Here is a 17,244-nt window from a genome sequence, read left to right on the forward strand (position 1 = left end):
ATGTATGTCATTTACCTTGTCTACGAGATGGATGCTGGGTTGGTGAAATTGATAACACCATCAACACAGCGTGAATGTGCCACGCAGGGCATTGGATGAGAGAAATGCTGTGACAACTGGTAAGAGGAAGCGACGGGTTAAAGATCGGGACAACTAGGTGGAAACAGCTGTGCCTCTGGCTCAGACGAAGCAGAGGTGAGCGAAGTTGGAATAGGAAGCAGGAAAAGAGGCACTCCATGAGGGCAAACCCCAAACCGACTGGAGGGAAAACGCATATTCGGTCGGCGCAGGCTCGGATTCCCGAAGGGATACTGGGCTGGGAGAAGAGCAACGCTGAAACGAATAAAGCGGAAAGGAGCAGTGCGGACACCGAGCCGAGATTATGGAGAAATGTCAGGCCCGTCAGGTTAATATCACCTTCCAGATTGTTGCCTGTGATTGTGACAGGCAGGTGGACGGCTACCTCCGAGAGCACAGCACGAACGACAGGCTTGCTGCCGAGTCAGAATCGCCACGGGCGGAGTGATTGATCCCGTTGCGGCTTTAATGAAGCAAATGGGCAATGTTGAGGGTGATGATGCGATGCCCGATGAAGCTGACGGCGGTGATGATGGTGGATTTTCTGACCCTGGCGTTTGATGATGCAAGGTGCAGGTGGAGAAATGGAAGGGAGGGTGTGGGCTATGACCAACCACTACTGCTCGTCCGAATTGGTCAATGCATTCATCATTCATCCAAGTGGAGGCCAGAGCTTGCTACCCTGAATGAAGATTCTCAAAGATCAGATCTCAACGTCAATTCTGCTCTGGTGTTCAAATATTCTTATTCTGAATGAGACGATGTAGTTTCTATTTTCTCTGTTATGTGACTGCATATCGAGAAATTCCAAGTGCCTCAACACCTACAGCTTGCTTTCGTTTATGAAGTATTAAGTGCTGAAAGCTCGCCGATCTTTTGATCCCGGATCTAATCAGATAATCTAATGTACACGTAAATGAAAATGATGTACTCTCCCCTGGCCTCCCATGTACCTAGTAATCTTACACGGTCAACTCCGCTCGCTTCGAAAACTTCCGGTCTATTCCAGGATTTACGGATACCTTGCAAGAAAACAGTACTCATGCCCGCCCAATTGATATGTGTTTTTAAATTGTAATCCAGGAAGTCAAGAACGTCCTATTGATATATTTCGTCAATTGGAAGATTTTTAAACTACCTGATCACCACCTGGAAGTTGAAAAGCCCCCCTAATAAACATTGGCAGCCGGCAAAAACTTTTCGAACAGCTGTGACGTAGGTGTAATGCTCCTGGCCAAGTCCAGGGGTGGCCAAGATGAGGTATGGTGTCAACCAAGCCTGCAAACTCAACACGCTCATTGTGCAAAGTCAACATTCGAATTTGACCGAACCTCGTATGCTTCATGTGCATTCATTCCCATGTTCAAATTCCAGCTAGAGTATGCATTGTCATAGTATCACTATAGTCTGATCTCGGCAAGGCAAAGCGGCTTCTCTTACTGTGCTGAATAGTGCTTTTGCCCGAAAATTTCTGCTTTTTCTCATGAAGAAGCTTTGCCTCCCACGTGCATGGTGACAGAGGCGCTTAAGGTGTCTGGTTATGGCATGGGTTTCTACTGACGATTGCTGGGATAATTTGACGACATGAGGGAGGCTACTGTAGGTACTACTTGGACCCTCGGACACGGGATCGCAAACGGGTACGAGATCCTTTGATGTGCGAACCAACCGTCAGACCAGGTACTGCCGGAGCGTTGGCTTGGTGTTCTAGATCACAGCACGGAAACATATCACGAAAACAAGGGTCCAAGAGGTCGAAGAAAAAGCAACATCGTCACCCGCAATTGGCATCATCTTACGGTTTTGCCGATCATATCGAGCCATACTACGGGTATTCCCAGAGTCGTGTCGTCCCATGGCTGCATATCTGCTCTCCATGATTTCTGTCATTGCAACATCGATGCCGGCGTATCCCAGCTGTATGGACTATATCGGAAAGCACCGTTATCGGTCTGAGAAGCCTTCTCCGGCGCATTTGCATCTAATCAATCAGTCAATCGATGGACCTCTGCAAAATTATTACCCGCTAGCCGATTATCCCCCAAAAGTGTAGACCCTGTTAGGCAAATGCAGCTCTAGACAGCTCATCAATCGATGGAGGTTCAACGCCAAGTGCTTGCGCTTATAGGTCAAGAAGCTTGTGCCTTGGTCCAACAGGGATAAGCTTCTGTTCACCAGAGAAGAAAATTTTTCTCCCATTCACAATTGCTCTCCGCTTGCTGGCGCTCATTCGGTCGGTACCTATCCCCAAGAAGAAAAACACAGCATAATTGTTACAGGGGTTAGGTTGCGAGCACAAGCACCAGGGGCCATCTGGTGCTAAAAGACCCCTGGGCCGCTCAGAGGTCGGTAACCAGTCAACTCGAGCTTGGTGCGCGACGCTACTGTAAGCTGGCTAATTAGATCTTATCAGATCCGGTTTATCAGATCATCAGATAATTCCCTCATCTCCACAATGGAGCCCAAGGTATTCGCCGCCCATCAACACTCCAATCATTAGCGTTTTGCCATCCACCTTCCACCTTCTCTGCGGGACTGCCCCTCCCTGTCGTCGAACGACATTGCGAGGCTCGAGTGATCGGCTCTTCTGGCGTGGACGCCGTCAAACCAAAGCCGTTCTTCGCCGCACTCTGTGCGTTCCTGTGCCTGTGCTGGTCAAGTTTTTCTCTGCCCCAACCCATGAGATTAACGTCGTGTCTGAACGGTGTGAAAGAGCTTGGGCGATGGGGGCTGCAGAAAGCCGTCATCGGCCCAGGCGAGACTGGATGTTTCGAACCCATGCCTCGATCCCACGGAACAAAAATGCGTAGCGTCTTCAAGGGTCTGCATCGGCCCAGTTAGCAAGCAACGGACTGGACTTTGAACTGCGGCTGCTTCAACCTTTTGTGACGCCAGCTGGGATGGCAAGCATATTTCCAGTAGTAAGGCCGTCTGATCCTTGCTCAGCGGCGTCAACCTTTGCAGAGTTCGCCAAGCTTGGTCGCTGTTTTGCCATGTCTATCTTATCTGATCTTTTACCAAAGATCATCGCCGACGTCGCATCATATTCGTCCATACTTACGCTTCTTTACTGGGGATCCTTGGTTAGTTTGCTCGTAATTCAGGAACCTCCACTTCCTCCTGCCACCGCCTTGAGACGCAAGTGGCCATAAACACCCCGCCTGTACAGATGAAGCTGAAGAAAAACACCGGGTAGAAGACTGTAGAAGTCGGAGGTTTGGAGGAGAACATGGGTCAAAGAGTAGTTCGAGTCCGCAGACTCTGGATAAGGTCGAACTAGGGGACCTCTCAAGCCGAGGAATTTGGCATACATATCACAGCCTCGATTTAAAGATGTCAACATACATCGATCGCCATTCGCGAAAGGCCTAAGCTTTTACAGCATTCGTCCATATAGGAAGGTTCCAAGACTGATCATCATCGCTCGTCAATAAACTAAAAACAAACTTTGCTTGAGCTTCACCCACGAGTATGGGTATCCGGTTAACATGCTTCGACCCTTGCTAATGGCATTTTCCTCTGCCCATTTGATGCTCATCGTTTCCTCATTCAACCTCGAGTGCCGGACTCAACCCACGCCGCCACGCATCCCTGGAGGGTCCCTCCACGCTGGGGGCTTGCGACGGGTTGGCTAGTTGGGGAGTTCTCTTTAGACCCGCAAGCCAGTGTGATACTGCTCGGAGATGATGAGTGGGCAGTGGCGCCTCGAAGCTCACTCATGCGCTACGGAACTTCACGGCGTTGATGAAGTCCCACGAGGAGGGTCCACGAGGCACGCCGCGGCCATGGACGTGGAGGATTCGGCCGCAGAGCCATTGACTGCGCGACATTTTCCATCCATTTTCCATCCCTTGCAATCCGATGACTGACCTAGCCTGTCGTCCTATTGCATCGTGTCGCCCATCCTGCAGCGGCTGACAGAGCCTTTGAAGTTTTGACACAACCACTAGAACCCAACCCAGACGGGGTCTGCATGAGGCAATCCTGTAACCATGCTGTGCCTATGTCTTTGGAGCACTCTCATGGTGATCGCTGCTTCAGCTGATCGAGGGTCAACATGAGTCTTGAGAGTTACGATGAGAATATCGCAGGTTTGGTATATGAGTGCTATGCTCGCTCTCCCACTTCACGAAGTCCAACAGAGGCAAAGCTTCAACAGAGAAACTGAAACACTCACGAAAACGAAAATAAAGAAAAAAAAAAAAAAAAAAAAAAAAAAATTAAGAAAGCCCAAAATGGCTTACAGGACCCCTCCGAGCTAAAGCTCGAAAAGGTTGGTGCTTTCTCGACAGCAGGGCATTTAGCCCACCCCCCACCATTTCCCGATCCCACCCTCTACAGGGCCTAGGCTTGGGCTTAGTCCTGGTCTCATTCACTACCTACTAACCAGAGTCACGTTGACTGACGTTAACAGCAATGGATTCCGTCACCATTCTCATTCGCGTTCTGTTGAATTTCTGGCCTGACCCGGCTTCCATTCTGCCGCTCGCTATGCTTTTTGCTTGCTTGGTAACCGCGGCTCCACGTCTTGGCTTGGCCGCCGTGCTCGGCCCAGCCCAGCCCAGCCCAGCCCAGGATGACCGGCACTGGGAGCAAAAGCCCAGTCTCCAGTGGGCTAGCTAGCTGTGCTCTTCCCGGCTCAGTATAGTAGTGTCTCCATCATGGATGGTTTTTATGTATCATGGCTCCATCGCAAATGTACCTCCCCAAGTATGTACGTACGAGCTTGACGAGGTTGTATTAGCCATGGAGAACCTCCTTGTACTCGTATCCGCCTCCTCCATGTACCTAATGAGGCGTGTCCGGCGCCAGCAGGCGTCTCGTCATGTAATGTAGTGTACCTCGCTCGACTGCAGCTTCGCCGTGAGCTTGTATGTACTCTACTCTACTGTACTTTCTTGCTTGCTTGCTTCTTTTGAGGGTCTGTAGCTTAGTTTGACTCCGAATAAGAATATGGCACGCAATATGGGACCGAGGAAATAGCTTGTAGATCCCATCTCCGTCCGAACTACAAAATGCCATATCTCCCCCGTCTTTCGGAACTACTCCGTTCTTCTGTTCTTTCTATCTTCATTGACGAAGCTTCTCCCAAGCCTCGGTGGTATTACCTAAAGCTCTTCAACATATCTATTCAGAGTTAGACCCTGATAGTGCCACTTTTGCCTCTACGACAATCCGGACATTGGAAGCTTCATTCAACCTTTTTTCCATTATATGAAGCTCACCTGCATCATTTCTCCAATCTGTGCACCATATTGACCAGATTGGGCAACACCTCATTCTCGAGAAGGAATAAGAGCTTCTGCAAACCGGATCTATTCCTCACAATCTCCCATTGACTTGGTGGACCTCTTCCCGGTTTCTCACACGTCACGACTTTGAATACGCCAAATCTCATAGACACAAAGTTTGTGCTACAAAACTTGGCCTACATTTAAAGACTCTATTAAAAGTTTAGACCTATACCCCTCTTCAACAGCAATCAGTCATCATGTCACCCCACAGCGAGGTTTCATTCAACGGCTTCGAGACCCCAGTCTCCAACGGTACCACCAACGGTCACAACGGCACAAATGGCGCCAACGGTACTACTAACGGCCACAACGGTCATGTCAACGGAAACAGCAATGGAAACGGAGCTGCCCCTGCTGCTCGCCATGGACCCCGAGTCCACAAGGAGAGATCTCCTTATCTCGAGTCTGCTCCCGCGGATTCTGAGTTTGATCTCATCTGCGCTGGCTTCGGCCCCGCATCTTTGGCTGTAGCCGTCGCTATTCACGATGCCATCGCCGAGGGCAAGAAGCTTCGCCCTGATGGCGCAGCTCCCAAGGTTCTTTTCCTGGAGAAGCAGACCAAGTTCGCTTGGCACGCCGGTATGCTGCTCCCTGGAGCCAAGATGCAAATCTCCTTCATCAAGGATCTGGCCACTCTTCGCAACCCCCGATCTGAGTTTACTTTCCTTAACTACCTCCACCGTCAGGGTCGTCTCGTTGATTTCACCAACTTGAGCACTTTCCTCCCTGCCCGTACTGAATACGAGGACTACCTTCGCTGGTGCTCTTCTTGGTTTGACCACGTTGTGAGCTACAGCAACGAGGTTCTCTCTATCTCCCCCGAGAGCAAGGAGGCCGATGCTGTCAAGACTTTTACCGTCCAGGCTCGCAATGGCAAGACTGGCCAGGTCCAATCTTTCCGCAGCCGTCATGTTCTTGTTGCCGCTGGCGGCCAGCCTTCGCTCCCTAAGAGCCTCCCTGCTAAGCACCCTCGTGTCCTGCACTCTTCTCAATTCGCCAACTACGCCCCTCAGATCCTAGCTAAGCAGAACGCTCCTTACCGTGTTGCTGTTATCGGTGCCGGCCAGAGTGCCGCCGAGATCTTCAACAACGTCCAGAACCTGTACCCGAACTCCAAAACATACCTCATCATGCGCCAGGAGTTCCTGCGTCCCAGTGATGACTCTCCATTGTAAGTTGTGCACAGTTGCCCATCATAGGAACACCCGGAACCTCTGCTGACGATGACGGACAGCGTCAACTCCATCTTCAACCCCGAGTACATTGACAACCTGTGGCCTCGATCTGTCAAGGCCCGTGAGACTCTTTTGACTGAGGCTCGCGCTACCAACTACGGTGTTGTTCGCCTGGAGCTCATTGAGCACCTCTTCGAGAAGATGTATGACCAGAAGCGTGAGATCAGTGACGATGAGACACAGTGGCCTCACAGAATTCTCGCTGGCCGTGAGATTGCCAGCGTCGACACCAAGGGTGACGCTCTCGAGATCAAGGTCCAACGCGTGAACGATGGCCCTCTCGATGGCTTTGTCGACCAGGAGACTTTTGAAGTTGATCTCATCGTTGCTGCCACCGGTTACAAGCGAAGCGCTCACGTCGACATGCTCAAGGACGCATGGACAATGCTCCCCAAGACCGTGTCGGGACGCAACGAGTCCCCCAAGGGTGTCAATGGCTGGAACGTCGAGACACAAGATGGCGAGCGCAAGCTGGCCGTTGGAAGGGATTACAGAGTCAAGTTCTCCCCTGGCACTGTTGCCGACGACTCTGGCGTCTGGCTGCAGGGCTGCTGCGAGGGTACTCACGGGGTAAGTGATCCACCGTGAATTGATCATGTTCGACAGACACTAACTTCGTCTCTAGCTGAGCGACACCCTCCTGTCCGTCCTGGGCACTCGTTCAGGCGAGATTGTTGAATCTATTTTCAAGCAATAAATGTTTATGACAGCACGAATGAACGGATACCTACGTTTGTAATGGGTTTGCAAGGGCAGCGAAAATAGGTGACTGGACTGAAAAGAGCAGTCTTGCCGCTTAAGTCATTTTTTATTTATTTACTATATCCTATGTTATTTGTTATTTGTTATCGCCATTATCGTTTCAGTACATACTGCGAATTAGGAGACAAAAGTTGGATTTCAGTTTTTCCTTTTGGTGTTCTGTAGATTTTGTTAGAGCCCCACCACGACATTGAAAAAATATTTACAATCTCCAATTTCCATTCTCTGTGTCCATGCATCCATTGTCACATCTCGGTATCGAGGCTGTTCTTGACAGGAGGTCGCAGCTCTCCAATTTTGGTATGTCTCCTTAAGCTTATTCCAGTTGCCACATTTTCAATGCACTGTTACGGGCCGCTTCTTGGGGTACTGCGCATAATATGATGGGCTTAACACGGCCTGATATAAGTCGGCATCAAGCTGCATGTCGCCCATTCCACGAACGCCAGTCTATCGACTGCCCGTTTTGTGTTTCTGATTTCCAGTGATACTCCCTCGTGGGCTAGTTGCTGTGAGATTCAGTACTCGGGATGACTTCATAAGTCTTGGCCCGCACTGCACCAAGTGTTGTTATTGACCGTTAAACGTAGTATCTCCGCTACACCAAACGGAGTGAGCCTCTGCAATTGGCAATAACGATGGGAATTGCCCGGCCGGCGATGTCATCTTTTAGGCAGAGCTATCAGGACTGTATGGAAGCGCATGACATTGGATGGTTGTGCTTGAACGGGCCTCTTACAACATGCTCCGAGGCCCCCCATGCTTTCACTTGAGATTGACAAATTGACTCGCTGATGTTGAGTCATTATTTCATATTTCGGAAAGACCGTTGTAAGAGTTTCGCGCTGTCGAGATGCCATGCAGAGGCGGGCCGGTCATCCCAGCATCTGGCTACACACCCACTTGCTGAGAAACAGATTCTCTTCCCTTCTGGTCTACGACGTCCTATGGTTGCCCACAGATGCAAGACAGACTAGTAATGTAAAGAAACTGCAAAGAATATATGCCAAGATCTTTCACAACAAGGGTCGTCGTTTTTTAGCACGCATAAATGAATGGTAGGAATGCGTCGAGGGCACAGCCCAACAACATCACTGCTACTGACACTCAATGAGTTCCCCTATTGAGTTCTGTGCAGGAGGTAAAGAGTTTTGCTTGTGTAAGCAATCAACGGTCGAGTCTCGAGATGAAGCTGACAAGGTTGCAAGCCCTTGTCAAGCGACATTGTTCTGTCTTATTCCATGCAGGTTAAGAAGTAATACCTCGGCTTAGCGTTGGAGCTGTTCAAACAGAGATCAACCATGTGTCAGCATGCACGTTGATAATACATCGGACACACACACGCGCAGCGGGCATGCCAACCAACAGGTCTGAGAGTGTCTTTCTTTGCAGGGAAAAGCCGCCGTGAATGGAACGAACTTTAAAATCAGAGTTCGAGTCTGTGCAGGCCTTGTTGCTCGGGCCATTGCCGTAGGCAGGGCGGAGCAGAGCAGAGCAGAGCGGAGCGCAACAGTCGAAATACATAGTCTGCAGGGTTCAACGAACCGTGCCGCAAGCGAGGCGATCCAGGTCGAGGTGATATATTTTTGGCGATATGAAATCTCCATAATTGATTGACTGATTCCGGCTTCCCTCCCAAATTTCCGCACCAACGGTTGAACATTATGAGAATCCTTTCGGGTGGGGGACATCAACATCCAATGCAATCTTTTCTGAGCGGCGACCCCTAAAGTGGTACTGTACTATCCTAGCACTTGCTTGGTAGGTTCTTAGCAGGCAGGGGCTGACTGGTTCTCAGTCTCTGGGAGTAAACGACGAGTGTTCTCCTCTTGGAAACGGAAACTCACGAACGACTAAGCCATGAAGCAGCCCGACGACTCTGGCCCAACTGCAACTACAAATGCAACTGGACCACAATCGGCTCGACCTCGGGCTTCCCTCTCTGCCTCCCATAATCCGCGACGGCTTCCTGTCAATCCCCGCCGGCACAAGGTTGCTCCCGAGCATCGCAAGCGTGTCGCTACAGCGTAAGTTGATTAGTTTCCATGTGTCTACCCGTCTACAGTACCACACTACTGTAGCTATTCAATCGATATGTTCTGCAATGGGTTTGTTTGTGTCCATCTTCTTTTATGTACCATCTATCGATGTATCAATTTCACTTCAATTATACTCAATTATTCCTGCGTTTCGGCAGACGTCAAGCTTGACTGAGGTTTGCCCCTCAAGTCACTGACTTAAATCATATCATCATGAAAGCAGCTCACGTCTTTATCTAACACACGTCTCGCTGAAAAGGTGCAACGCTTGCAATGTGAGAAGAGTCAGATGCTCTGGTGAGCACCCGTGTCGCCAATGTCAATCCTCTTCACGCGACTGCATATATCCTCTGCCTGTTGAGAAGGTGAGCATCACGCGCTCAGAGCTCGAGGATTTGAAACACAAGGTCGATCTCTATGAACGGGTTCTTCGAGACACTGTCCCAGCAGCTGTATCAAACGCCGTCCCGGACTCTGCAAGCCGCCAAGAACTTTCGGATTTGCTTGGTTGGACCGCCTCTAACCATGACATTGGATCATCAGCCGTTAGCCTAGCGGCACAGACAACGCCAACGATAGATGCAATAGCGCATATCGGGCGAGTGCCGCCTGAGCTTCCCCAGCTCCAGTATCCCAGTATACATCGACAATTCCAACAACAACCGCCTCATCTTCATCTTCAGGCTCAGCTATCAGATACTCGAATACAGGAACCCAGCTATGGACTGTCTCGAACACATTCTATCCAGCTATCACATCCCGGGGCAACGCCCCAAAATCGGCAGGACGACGAAGAGAACTTGGTCTCAACTGAGGGTCGCCTGTTGCATGACCCTGACGGCTATGCTCGTTTCCTGGGTGAGACGAGTGGCGCAACTTTCCTCGACTACTTGAAGGAATTCATGACTACAGTTCTGCCTCTTGCATATCAAAATCTGCGTCCAGGTTCTGACGGAAGCGCATTTTTGTCAAGTCTTGGTCGTTACCAGACCTACGACTCGCGACCTTTGCATGATCGAGATGTTGACCCGACATGGTTTCCTGCACCCCCAGAGATGGACTCAATGTTATCCGAGCTTCGTTATTTTATCCAAGATGGTAACTGTCAATGGCCAAGTGGAGGAATCTACTGGTGGGGGGATCTCTCTTCAACGCCAACAATCCCCTCCGTGGAACGAGACTCGGCAACCTTGCGTCTCGCCAAGTGCCGTCATTTGGCTTTCTACCAGACTGCATTTGCTGTGGTATCTCAAGCTATGATCATGCCGCCTCAGGATATCTCTATAGACCCTCATCTCAGCGAGAACTACTTCAGCCGGGCCCGTATGCTCCTAGGGAACCCGCTTGACATTACACGCTTTACGCCCAACGAAGTATCGGTGCTGACATTGATGGGGTTCTACCTGATAGAGATGAACCGCCGTGATGCCGCATATATCTGCGTGAGCAACGCTATGCATATCAGCATCATGCACGGCGCACATAGGGGCTGGCTTGACGAGAGTGGCAAACGCGTGTTCTGGACGCTGTATGTACTGGATCGCTACTTAAGCTGTCTCATGGGGAGACCCCCGACCATCATGGACGACGCAATTCGGTTACCCCTTCCTTGCGATGCTCCGTAGGTATGCCCTCCTATATGACCCTTCGCTCTGGCTGACTCCATTCGATAGGGCTATGCCTCCAGCAGATGGTCTCAAAGCTCATGTCGAGCTTTCTCGGATATCATGCCATATTGTGTGTAATACATATCGCATTTCCCCGTCAGAAGACGCCGCAAGACCTGTGAGGAGCCTCGAAGGGGAGATCAGTATGCTCGATGAGTGGTGTCTGAAACTTCCACCTACGGTGCAACTCGCAAGTAACGGGTTGAGCGACGATCCAGCCACTTGCTTGCTGCACATGCACTACAACCAGGCAATTTCTCCATTTCCCAATGTCTTTTGGGGCTAGGCTAACATGTCCTTTAGTTAATAATCTTGACTATCCGCCCTGTTTTCTTCGCCTTGGTTAAAAAATCATTCGCGGAAAAGCTGGTATCGCGGCAGTGTTCCTTGAGTTCACATCCACAACTCCCTCTACTGAAGCGATGCATAGCATCAGCAGAACACAATATTCAGCTCGCTCGACAGATCCTACTTGTCAATCATCCTCGAAAGCTGCTCCAAGCCGGTCTTCACTTCATTTTCAACGCTGCCATAGTACTGATGTTACAGCAGCTGGTAGAGGATCTGTGCCCGTCTTCTCGGAGTGAAAAGGCTCGTTCACTTGACCTCGACTTTGTGATTGGGAGGTTCGAGGATGAGAGTCGAGTTGGTAGCAACTACGGTCGGGACTGTGCCACGGTACTTCGGGATCTTCGCGTTCTTGTGCAGCGTCTCCCTATCCCTGTTGACATGAGCACTGCGACACGTTCCGTCAACATGACACAGACTACGACAACCTACGATCCTATCGCAAATCGAACACATGTTGACATGGGACAGCAATGGTCAGACAAGCTGGCATCAGAGGCACTTCAGCAACCTATCCTTGTTGATCAAGGGCACATACTATATAATGAGTTGGTTTCGTGGATTGATGTCGATTGGCAATCCAACAATGGGTATCTCATTTGAGTTGGAGTTGGGCGCCCCGTGAGCAATAAAAGTTGGCGACTGACATTGGGTTCTTATTACGGAACAAAAGTTGATGCTTTTAAGGTTTTAATTTTATTGGATATTTGAGAGACTGTCAAGCGGCATTTGAATGTAGGATATGCAGTTACGATAACTTTAGTGTTGATGACGGACAATTAAATGTCCTCTAATGGTAAATGGCGAAACGAACTATCGGCCCAAGCGGGACACGATCGGATTCAAACATGGAAATAAGAGAGACAAGGATATTCCTGGTAACTTAATTCATGACTGTCGCTTCCATTCTGCCTTGATGTAATTGAGAGTGACGTGTGACAGTCATGTGATGAAGCATGTGGTGAGGTAAGGTATTCGCAATCTTCCTTCCTCCCTTGGGTTCCCAGGCGTAGGTAAGGTACCAATTGTCTCACCCACGAAAATCCTACTCGGCATCCCAAAGTCTCATCTTTTCGCTTCCCAACCGGCCCACGGCATGCACTTGATCTCGCGTTGTCATCTTTGACCGTCCAAGATCTGCAGTCTTTCGTCACGAATGGCACCTCTCAAGCACAAAGACGTCGCGACGAGCTTCATCTTCAGATTCCCCGCTGACGGTGAGGCCAAGAAACCCCAGGTCGCTCTCTTCCGCCGGAGCGGTCACGTAAACACATATCAGTAAGCAAAGTGTATTACCTCATCAGTGAACCCGTGCTTACATACTAGGTAAGGCACAAATATGCAGGCATTTCTGGAAGTGTAGATGACACTGACGCGGATCCTATTGCCACTGCCTGGAGGGAACTTGCTGAGGAAACAACTCTTACGCATGACTCTTTACGCCTTTTTCGGAAGGGCAAACCATTCTCGTTCGTTGATGAGTCTATTGGGAGAGAGTGGACTGTCAACCCTTTCGGGTTCCTTCTCAAATCCGAGAGCGACGGTGGCCGCGGTGAGGCTGGCATCAAAATTGACTGGGAGCATGAGGGGTACGAATGGTTCGATCCAGACGCAATCAACGACTGCGATGACTTTGGAGGTGTTCCGCGCATCCTAGAGAGTCTTAGAAGGGTATGGTTCAACGTTGATTTGGGCCAAGAGGCAGGCAACACGCTTAGCCGGGGCTTAGTCGCTCTGCAGGAAGATCACGAAAGCGGAGCGCGCCAGCTAGCTACCAAAGCCCTCGATACCTATATCGATGTTATGAAGAAAGTCGATTTCACTGACCAAGTTCAGTGGTGGAACAACATCAGGTTTGCGGGATGGCACCTGTGGAAGAACGGGCGAGAAAGTATGGGCGCGTCTATCTTGAATGTTGTTCTATTAGCTTTGGACATAGTTCAGAATGGAATACCACCCCGCGGCCCACTAGATAAGAGCTCGATCGATAATATCATCAGAGCCTTGGGGGATTACGCCCGCGACCGACAGAATACCACTTCAAGAACTGGCGCGATGTTCCAGACTTTCATAGAGCAGCATCTGTCGGGAGGCGGACCACTCAAGATCCTTACCCTCTCCTCTAGCTCAACTATCACCTCGGCCATCACTCACGTTATGGGAAATACTTCGCGACCTGTGGAGGTTCATGTGCTCGAATCCCGACCACTCTTCGAAGGTGTCAAGATGGCACAGTCAATTGCTTCATGTGCCAACAATTCCAAGGCTAGGAGCCGCTTGATAATCCACACTGACGCAAGTGTTGGCATCGCAGCGAAGGACATAGATATTGTGCTCATCGGAGCGGACCTGATCGACAAAACAGCCGCGGTTAGCAACAAAATCGGTTCTCTGCCTGCTGTTCTGACAGCCAAGTACGTGTCTCTAAAAGCCAAGATTGTCGTTTTGTCAGAGAAAGAGAAAGTACTCCCTTTTGCACCGCCAGGTCAGGAGAAAAACGATTCATGCGAGGTTATGCAAGCTTGGGGAGACCTCAGCTCAGCTGTGAGGGAGGTTCCCCACTCTCTGGTCACTGTCAAAAACGTGTACTTCGAGTGGGTGTCACCCGATTTGATCGATCACTACATCACTGAGGACGGCGTCACCGGTCGTGCGGGAATATCGAACTATGCCCAGGAAGTCGAGAAAAAGGCTGACCAATATTTTACTAATCTCTGATGCCAAAATCCGAGTGAGACGATCAGTAGCAAGGTCCTTAACCCCGACAATCTGGAGAGTTACATTACCTTTTTCACGACACAACCAATAGCATTAGCATATGGCATCTTGGTGCCTCTGGGTGCCCTGGAACGTCTGACGGAGGCTCAGGATCACAGTATCGAATTATGACTGAATCAGTATAGCTGTGGGGGGTTGTCTTACATCGTCTGCCCAGTTGGAGGTTTTGATTCCTCATGCAAGCCCTCCTGCCCGGTGTATCTGTTATTGGGGAGGTTCCTCAATCGCCATCAATGGGATAGCGGATGTGCATCTTGCCACTCACTTGAAGTGCCTGTTTCAGACATTGGAAACTTTACTTCAGCTCACCAGAGGGACCAACGTTCGACATGAGAATATTGTAGCCCCTTTTGCTCGAGGCGTTATTCTAGAACGTTCATTCAAGCCACCCATAAGCCCTTGTTGCAATCAAGGCGTATCGACATAACGCCAAGTGTGGAACAACACGTTCTCAGTAAGCAGCGCGAAGGATCCTGGATTCTGGGGTATATGTCAGCCTTACAGCCCTAACGACACAGCCCACGACTTAACGAACTTGATCATCAGCAACATGATTTGCTCATCGCGGCAAACTTGGAATTACTTCCCTGGTTTGCGCGTAATTGTGGAGGCACTTGTCGATTCGTTCTATGAGTACCCGCTCCTTGGTAATGAGTCAAGATGGGCCTCCTTAGCTCGATTCCCGCTACTTTTCGACCCCAATACAGCCATCCACCACGTTTAACGTGCTTTCTACGAGCTAAAGATGCGGTCAGTTTGTGTCCCGACGCTCAGGCAACCTTGATCGAGGTTACAGTAGTGGCGCTGAGCATCTGCCTATTCGAGGCACTTCCTGTCAGCCTCAATCCCGAGCGTCTGGTCTGCTGTCAGATTCTTACTTCATGATAGGCCAACAGCAAGCCTTGATTTATATACGACCGTGACAAACAGAATGACGTCCGGATCGGGCCTACACATGGATCACGCTTACCAGATTCTTGGGACAACAGCTGGAAGTCGAATCATTGGTCCGACCCCCAATTAATCCCTGGGCCTTAGGAATATATGCGGAGATATCATCAAGAGCCTCCAGGTGTGTATGTTTGGGAAACCTGTGCAAGCGAGAGTTGCCTGCCAAACGCGTGCCTATATGAACCCAGCAACGACGCCAGTGCACTGCTCGTAATATCTACAGTATATCATAAGGAATTTGCCTGTCTCCTCATCTTTCAGGAGAAAGAAAAACATATTTACATCTATAACTGCACCAGAAGCAGTCATGTCGGATCGGGAAGCCCTCCAGCCGACCAAGTCGAGCAAGACTCCATCGAGTCATCCCACTGCCTACTCAGTCGAGCAGAACAAAGAGAGAAGTCGGGCCCTCAATCAGAAGCTCGATTTTGCGTTGCTTCCGCTTCTTTCACTTCTGTATCTTTTTAATGGTTTAGATCGTGGCAATGTTGGTAATGCCGAAACCCAAGGTAAACAATAACTCCTAGTCCTCTACCCCTTGTTCGTGCTCAATCAGTTTCTAACAGCTTGTTATCAGGTTTTACCACAGACATAGGGGCTGAGCCTGATGATTTGAATGAAGCGGTCTCTCTATTCTTCGTCACTTTTGTTGTCTTGCAGCCCGTCTCTGCCGCAGCTGGCCGTTATATTGGTGCTAAGCATTGGATCCCCTTTTTAATGGTAATTAGATGGTACCACGACTAAGAGCGGGAAGTTACTGACACATTCTATAGTTTGGCTGGGGTGCAGTGACAATTGGTCAAGCTTTCATCAAAGGACGTGGTCTGTAGCCCTTCCGCTCGCTCCCACATCTAGTCAACTCTCTTCTGACCTTGCACTAGGGGCACTCATCGCCACACGTTTGCTCATTGGCGCCTTTGAAGCGGGCTTCTACCCCACAGCCGTTGCATATCTGTCATTCTTCTATCCTCGTTACGACTTCTGTGTTAGACTCGCTCTATTCTACGGACAGTATGCCATCGCCGGAGCCTTCTCAGGCTCAATCTGTGAGTTCTGGTTGTAACAATTCTGCAGGCTAGTTACTTACTCCTTCAAGCATATGGCATTTTCCATCTCCGTGGTGGTGGCCTCAAGAACTGGCAATATCTCTTCCTCATCGAGGGAGCACTGACATGCTTCTTTGCCATCATTGCTTGGCTGTGGCTACCCAAAGGCCCTGGCTCTGCATGGTTTCTTCGACCAGATGAACGAGAGTTTGCTGTTGAACGCATGAAACAAGACAACGCCGATTTCGTACAGCATGAGTACAGCGAAGATGGTATCGAAGAGAATCGCTTGAGCAAGAAAGATTTCGTGGAAACGATGAAAGACTGGAAGCTGTGGACTGTCCTTCTACTCAACATTTGCGCAAGTGTCCCCAGCGGTGCATTTTCGGTTTTCCTGCCCCTTGTTGTTCAGGGGCTGGGTTATGAGTCTATCCTTGCCAACCTGGTATGTTTTACCTCATCTTAGCCACAACTGGGCCTGTCTGACTGCGAGCGATTTAGATGACAGTTCCGCCCTTCGTCTGTGGTGCTCTTGGCCTCTACGCCTTTGCTCTGAGTTCGGATCACTACAAGGAACGGGGATATCACATCTTGGGTGGCTTGGTCATTGGTATCATCGGCCTGATCCTTACCGTTACAATCTCCTCAAGCACTGGGCAGTACGTTTCACTTTGTGTGCTCCTATCTGGTGTATACATTTCGGCTCCTCTCACTATGGCATGGCTCAGTGGCAACACGCCTGAGCCTGGCAAGCGAGCTCTTGTGCTTGGCGTCAATGGTTTCGGTAACCTCGGAGGCGTGATCGGGGCGCAGTTGTACCGACAGCGATATAAGCCCCATTACAGATTTCCATTTTATGTCACGCTGGGTTTCCTTGCCATTGCCTTGATCGGATATTTGTCTTATCGATTCATGCTTGCAGCGGTCAACAAACGCAAGCAGGCGATAGTAAGCACCATGTCGCCAGAGGAGATCGAGAGTGAGAGACTCAACGACCGCCGATACGCAGACAAGAAGTTGACTTTCATGTATGGGCTGTGATTGTC

General features: G+C 50.0%; 4 protein-coding genes; all 4 read left to right on the plus strand.

The window, feature by feature from the left end:
* Nucleotides 1–5,569: 5,569 nt before the first annotated feature.
* Nucleotides 5,570–7,304, plus strand: FFUJ_04613 (related to L-ornithine N5-hydroxylase; the record flags this gene model as incomplete). XM_023572080.1 has 3 exons in its annotated part: nt 5,570–6,543; nt 6,607–7,177; nt 7,233–7,304. 3 exons carry the CDS (start codon nt 5,570–5,572, stop codon nt 7,302–7,304), a joined length of 1,617 nt encoding a protein of 538 aa, XP_023426271.1.
* A 1,925-nt stretch (nt 7,305–9,229) lies between these two features.
* On the plus strand, nt 9,230–12,026 carry FFUJ_04612 (uncharacterized protein; the record flags this gene model as incomplete). XM_023572081.1 has 4 exons in its annotated part: nt 9,230–9,396; nt 9,668–11,029; nt 11,082–11,269; nt 11,506–12,026. 4 exons carry the CDS (start codon nt 9,230–9,232, stop codon nt 12,024–12,026), a joined length of 2,238 nt encoding a protein of 745 aa, XP_023426272.1.
* A 553-nt stretch (nt 12,027–12,579) lies between these two features.
* FFUJ_04611 (related to translation initiation factor eIF-2B subunit family protein) lies at nt 12,580–14,141 on the plus strand (the record flags this gene model as incomplete). XM_023572082.1 has 2 exons in its annotated part: nt 12,580–12,701; nt 12,755–14,141. 2 exons carry the CDS (start codon nt 12,580–12,582, stop codon nt 14,139–14,141), a joined length of 1,509 nt encoding a protein of 502 aa, XP_023426273.1.
* Nucleotides 14,142–15,459: 1,318 nt separating this feature from the next.
* FFUJ_04610 (related to nicotinamide mononucleotide permease) lies at nt 15,460–17,239 on the plus strand (the record flags this gene model as incomplete). XM_023572083.1 has 6 exons in its annotated part: nt 15,460–15,661; nt 15,730–15,872; nt 15,926–15,974; nt 16,034–16,198; nt 16,249–16,643; nt 16,700–17,239. The coding sequence occupies 6 exons, from the start codon at nt 15,460–15,462 to the stop codon at nt 17,237–17,239; spliced, it is 1,494 nt and encodes a 497-aa protein (XP_023426274.1).
* Nucleotides 17,240–17,244: the final 5 nt, after the last annotated feature.

The sequence above is a fragment of the Fusarium fujikuroi genome, chromosome FFUJ_chr02 (assembly GCF_900079805.1).
Source record: "Fusarium fujikuroi IMI 58289 draft genome, chromosome FFUJ_chr02".
Taxonomy (NCBI): Eukaryota; Fungi; Ascomycota; class Sordariomycetes; order Hypocreales; family Nectriaceae; genus Fusarium; species Fusarium fujikuroi.